The sequence below is a fragment of the Frieseomelitta varia genome, unplaced genomic scaffold (assembly GCF_011392965.1).
Source record: "Frieseomelitta varia isolate USP_RPSP 00005682 unplaced genomic scaffold, Fvar_1.2 scaffold_347, whole genome shotgun sequence".
Classification (NCBI taxonomy): Eukaryota; Metazoa; Arthropoda; class Insecta; order Hymenoptera; family Apidae; genus Frieseomelitta; species Frieseomelitta varia.
Window position 1 is genome coordinate 145,407 of NW_025110087.1, and position 6,768 is coordinate 152,174.

Sequence of the window (6,768 nt, forward strand, 5' to 3'; positions counted from 1 at the left end):
GGGCAACAGTCGTATTAAAATATCACATCTAGGTAATGTTTGTAATGATATATTATGTTACCATAATAATAATATAATATATTATAAAACAAAAAAAAAAAGATAACAGGCCAGATTCGAAGTCTTGAGAAAAAGGAAAAATTACACATCGCTGATCTACCAGTTTGTCGTCGATGATATCGCGCGTAGATAAACGCGCTCTCAGAAGCTTGCATTCGTTTAAAGGTAAAGAGGGTGAAGAGTGAACTTAGCTTGGCTGCTGCGCAGCCGAGGGTCCTCGGGTTATCTCGAACAGAGCAGAACAGAGCAGATGGAAGCTTTATCACTCGCGAGTCTCGCTCCGTTTCACGCTGGATTTTTGCGAGACACGCGTCTGACAGGCGGACACACGCTCGTGTCAATAGAACGTCGTGTGTTAATTGCGTAACTATGTATCAATTCACACCGTCAACACATTCGTAATTAATGAAACTCGTTAACTGCCGTGAACACCGTACGTACGGATTGCATTATTCGATTTGCATTTGGACATGAACCGTTGTTGAATAGATATTTCTCAGAGATATTTAATTTAAAAATCGCTCGCGGGTTTAATGAAACCGCGAAATTTCGAAATACCGTGTGTCCGTGTGATGTAAGAGCAAGACACAAGAGTTAAGAAAGAGTTAAAGCTCGGGGCTCACCGAAAATTTAATAAAGGGTGGGATTGTGTATCAAAACGAAACCTCAAACGAACACCAGCTTTTATAATACTTAGACTTAGGGCTTTAGAACTTTGAAATAAAGGTTTACGCTATATATGTATACAGTCTTTGGCTGGCGAAGAAAAAAAAAAAGGAAGAAGAAAATTAAAATATCACTCACCGTCTGCGGAAGACGATGAAGAATTTATTGATGGTCCTTCGATGTTCTGCGACGGTTCCTCCATTTCAAGGTCACCGAAAATATTTCACGTGAGCGCACATGCGCGATTGGTAACGTTTCACGTGATTTCCACCTTCGAATCAACCATTAGTCGACAAATATTTCGAAAATACGACTGCTAAGCGATAGATATGCTTTTCTTGGTTCGTCGTCATTCAGAAATACGTTCACTTTTCCGTTTTCTTTTTTTCTTTGTCTCCCTTTTCAGTGAAATTTCACGTCGACACAAAGATGAGAGGAAATTGTTGTCCTGAAACAGAAACGGATGGTTAAAATGAAACGAGTTACTTGTTGTATTTTATTATAACTTGAAATAATCAATCTTTTGTAAAATTACACGTCCGTAAATTTATTGAAAAAGTGGTTAATATTCATAGTTTTTCTAATTCCAAATATTTATGTAAATTTATAATTTTATGTTAAAATTTATTAATCACGCTATTCCCTTCGGATCCATATGATACAAAATAAAATTTAAAGTTTAATATGCATGTAGTTTGAATACTTAGTTTTAGTATTTAATATATTTACATTTTGCTGAGATCTGTAAAAAGAAAAACCAGAGAATATTGAGTCACTGATTGAATCAATTTAAACGAATCAATTAGTTGTAAAAAGCTATTGATTTTAATACTATAAAAAAACCTTGTGATACACGTTCAGTTCGAATACTTTATTCGAATATTTCGCGTAAAGAAACCGATTATTGTTATTTTCATACATACATATTCATGATTTAATTTTACAAACGTAATGCGTCGTATTACATTTCATATTATGAAATAAAAATTGAACATATATATATATGAAATATAGTTTTTTAATATTTTTAATTAATTCTTAAAAATACATATGTTTCGAGAATTTAAAAGTTGTACTGCCAAAAAAAATTGACGTATAATCAATTGAAAACAAATGCATTTTCCTTACGTGACACATAAATCGTTTATAAATTTAATGGTACATCATTCTAGCATATTGTTTCCTCTCATAAGTATCTAGCTTGTTTCAAACAACTATCATTTTATTATATAAAAATCATGTAATTTACTAGTTATTTCACGGTCAAATGAGATGATTGCAAATTGCAACGAAAGAAAGATGATTCGTGTCCTATTTTGTTCAAAAGCGACATCTGCGTTCGAAAACACGAACTAACCTCCAATATCCAATATCCGTTAAACCTTAAAGTTCAACCTAAAAAAGAATAATCTTATACAAGACAAAACAGCAACAACAATAATATTTCTTTTTCCACATTGCTTGAATGTTTTAATCTACAGTTGCTCGCAAAATTGTTGGAACACATATAGAAACTTTTTTACAAATGTATCGTGTGTTATACGAAACGCAATTGTTGACTTTTCATTAGCACCGTAACGAGATACGACGAAATGCAAACGCTTTCTGTAATAAGTGTCCAAATACCTTTGCGAACTATGTTTATAATTTAAATTTTAGTACCTACAACGCCGATGGGAAAAAAAAGCGGCGTCCCCTCCACGCTTCAAATGTTACACACGTGAACAAAGGATTCGGTAAGTAAACGTCGGGCAAACGCGACCAATTCCAAAGGAAGTTGCATCGATAAGAAGCACCATTGGCGACAGATGATCGTTTCTCCGGAAAAGGACAAGACCGTGGATCGTTCTCACTCGTGATTCGCGTGTTTGCAGGCATATCTTGCCGATAGTGAAGCAAATCCATCTACTAATTGTACGCGACGAATAAATACGCAAGAGATAATGACGATATTGCGCACGCGCGGCACCAACTGATGGCGGGCGAAACGAAGTGGCGCCCGCGCGCATGCGCAGCCTCAACTCAAGGTGCTTAAGTCCGACCAGCCGGAAAGCAATCGCGCTACTGCTGCGCCGACCGTCGTCGGTGTTCGACGCGTCTTTGAATTATGGGCGCGTGGGGACAACCCCGTTGCTTGATTTCCTGTTCCGTCTATCTATTTCACACAGAGGCACACATATTCATTTAAACGTGCACGTCGTGCACTCGCTGAAACGCTACTAATGTTAGCCGAGTGTTGCGTATGCCGAATTACGAATGTTAATCGAACAGGCTCTGCGTAACATCGAACTGGTATATCCACCGATGTTATTTGCATGATCAGACATGGAGCAATATTTACATTTGCATGCAACGTTGTGTTTAACTAGTACGTCAAACTAATTTTCGTTGGTTATTGAACTGATTTATGGCTTGCTTGTATTAAGCTGATTACTTAATAAGAAGGGACACGAAAGATCGATTTTACTAGTCCAATTCGTAAAATCGATGATTTAGGGTATCCTATTAGGAATTTGTTGATATTTTAATATAGAGAATTAATCTTAAAAAATATAAATACAGAATTTGAGGTTTATTAGTAATAAAGAAATTGTTTTCTTTATTCTCAAGAAAAAATGACAATTTGAAGTTGGTTTTTTTATTATGACGTTCCTATTTTATTTACACATACACTAACCCATACTATGTTCGGCTCGGTACTATTACGAATGACTTTGCACTTCTCTCTTTAACGCTGTCACTATAGTGACTTCGTAAGGATAACTAATCTACTACACTAAAGTGAAAAGACATTTAGTAATATTTTTATTGTCCCATATATTAATTCATGTTCACTCTATTTATTAGAGATTTATCGTCGTATTGAAACGATTGGAAATGATATGCGCATAAATAATTCATATTTTTTAATAAACGGCGATCTGTGTGTTACGCAAAAGCATTCAATTAACAGCTTAACTGTAATTATCACAGTTAATTTCCTTCAATGATTTCTGGAAATTTTTGATAACAAAGTATTACTTCCAAAGATAATTCTTATCGCCATAAATCAGTAAAATAATATAAAACAATTGACAATTGTGAAAGGTTAATTGTAAATAAATTTTTTTATCAAAAAATAAAGAATAATAAATGACATAATTGGAAAAAGAATTTGTGTTTATATATCATCATTTCTTGTGCTTATATTTTTATTTCGATTCATTATAACTTAACTTTTATTTAACAGTCTAAAAAGTTTAATAACTCTAAATTAACCTATAGATTTCAAGAATATTCATATTTTACTAATCTAAAATATAAATTTAAGTTCAGCTGTATAAAACGTCTATATATGTAATATATATGTAACGTATAATTAATGACAATACATAGTTTATTACATAGTTCAATATTGAATATCTTATATTAATTGATTAGACATACATAAACATGATGCAAAAGACATACAAAATATTGTAATATTCTTTACACAATGACAATAAATACATTATATAATAAATAGAATAATAAAAGTCTTTTATCAATAAATAAAATTATATTTAAATTATTAGAAAATGTTTTTAAGAAATCCAATTTATCCATTTGACCTACCAAATATCATAAGATTACTATGTGATCAAATCATATCACATTTTAAACATAATACTACCTTATATTATTTCATTGCACATTGCTTTCAAAGAACATGAAGACAGAAAAAGACAAAATTAAGATATATAATTGCTTAGATCTTAGAAAATATGAGAGCTCTGTTTTAAAGTAGCAAAGTATTCTCTCATGATGTACTACATAAATATTTTTAGACATGGAAATTTTTATCAAATTAAAATTATATGTATATACATATATATATATATATACATATATATATATATATATATATATTACATATTAAAATCAAAATTGCAAAAATATTAAGAAGATATAAAACTTAATTTTTAATTTTTGTTTAATTAATTTGTACAATACTAACATTATATCTGGAAAATTTTCCTTCAATTCAAACTACTTCTACATTTACATATCTACATAATAATCTACATCATTGATTTAATCATGTATATTCTTAGATATTTCAGCTTATTTTTTTATACAGTTTTCTCATTTATGCATTAATCTCTCTTCGGCGATTCTAGCATAATTAACAGGAAAAATTGAGCAAAAAGCAATGAGTCGTCTACCTTGAATAAATGTACTTTTTGTACAATAAAATTATTAAAAACCTGAAAACTTGGCAATGATCGTCTCAGACTAATAATTTTCATCCATGCAGGCATTATCTCTTACAAAATAGAATTTGAGATGTATGTAGACGAAAATCTAAGTTAACAGTTTCAACATTCTCCAATAGGTTATAAACATAACTTGTGAATTATTTCATTCTTATTTTATTTTAATAAACAGTATTAGTAACTACACTTGTCAGCCAGTTGATACGACACAAGTAAATACGAACAGATGAATGTAGCCGATGAAATGGGATTTATTTGAAAAGTAAAATACCAAAAACACATATTACACAGAACACATCACTGATACTGCACAAGGGAAGATTCGTTGAAAATGATGTCTTTTTTATTCTTTTACTTTTACTTGGCAGTTCCTTTAAATATATTTACACGAGATTTACTTTTGAATAGATCAGAACTGAAGATTAATAAAATATACGTGTACTTATACGCAATACACCATACTTTGCGCCTCCATACATCAAATGTCACTAGAGCTTCATTATTCGACCATTGATTCAATCAATTATCAAACGAAATGTATTTCTACGAAAAGTCTATAAACTTTCTATTACTGTTTAAAAATATACCAAAAACTTGTATATTATAAATTGAAATTCAATACGATTATTATCTTCCCGAAGGCTTAAGATTATAGCACGCGTCCAAATGTACTGCATCAGTCATTAAACATAGTTTATGTCATAGATTAAACTTTTTAAATTTGACAAGCACGACAATTTGCTCTTATCGTTGCAATTACTCAGAGAAAGATTAATTGCAATTGAAAAATTTCTTAAAAAAATTAAGTGCATCCCTATTGTTTGCGATCTTCAATTCTATGATAAGTACATATAATCACGGTCTCGTGTATATCAATAATTATATAGTAAAATATAATATATATGCATGATCTACATCTATGGTAGTTGATTAGTAAACTTTTGGCAAAATTACAATAATTTTATAAAAGATTTATATAATAAAACGTAATATTTTCAAGAAAATGCATTAATAATAATTCATTTTTTTCTAAATATTACGCAAGTATCTTTATTTATTGTAAGGTAAAAGATAAAAACTATAATTTCCTTTATAATAGTTTCGACATTTCAACGTGTACATTTCAATATGTTTTAAATTTTGCGCCTTTGAAGCTATTGATCACAGAATTCTCCAAATGTTTGGAAGATGGCGCGTTTGTTTAATCTCAGTTTCAATTACCGATAATTACAGTGCACCGAATTTTTGACATACATTTTAATGCTATTTTTAATTACTGTTTGTTTTAAGTTTAACGTTATATACGAATTTTAAGATTTTAAAGAAAAAAATTCAAAGACATTATAATTTAGGAATTATTTTTTTTACACCTTTTCAATGATGACCTACGTTTTACTATCCAGAAAGAAACAAAGTATTTAAAATAAATATTTACATATATCACAGACAGAGTGCACACATACTCCGTCTGTAGCATATATTTACATAAAATTGATTTTACCAATAATGCAGTCTATCTTTCTTCTTCCTTTATGCAGTTTTCTATATTATGGCCTACTTTGTACGCGTTAGACATGGATTTAAGTTTCCATCGTACAGAAGAAACATCGTAGCTTATTACAATATTTCCGACAATTATAATAGAACAACTCGACTTAGCATCTTGAATAATTCCTCCACATCCAAAACGAGTATTTAATTCAATGTATGTTTACAACAAGATAACCTTGAATATATAAATACGTATATAAATACCTATGTCCGACGATGCAAATCCTTAATTCTATCATGACAAGTATGAATATTC

General features: G+C 30.6%; 1 protein-coding gene across 2 annotated transcripts in view; it reads right to left on the bottom strand.

Moving 5' to 3' along the window:
- Nucleotides 1–2,757, bottom strand: part of LOC122530598 (hepatocyte nuclear factor 4-gamma) — a 40,333-nt gene extending 37,576 nt beyond the window's left edge. Inside the window, exons 1-2 of one of the 2 annotated variants that reach the window (XM_043657690.1) lie at nt 2,389–2,757; nt 865–1,174 (exon numbers count right to left, since the gene is read on the bottom strand). In XM_043657690.1, the coding sequence (XP_043513625.1) occupies nt 865–928 (64 nt within the window). In that variant the 5' untranslated portion in view covers nt 929–1,174; nt 2,389–2,757. The remainder of the gene's footprint in view (nt 1–864; nt 1,175–2,388) is intronic. The other variant, XM_043657691.1, reaches the window with a different exon arrangement.
- Nucleotides 2,758–6,768: the final 4,011 nt, after the last annotated feature.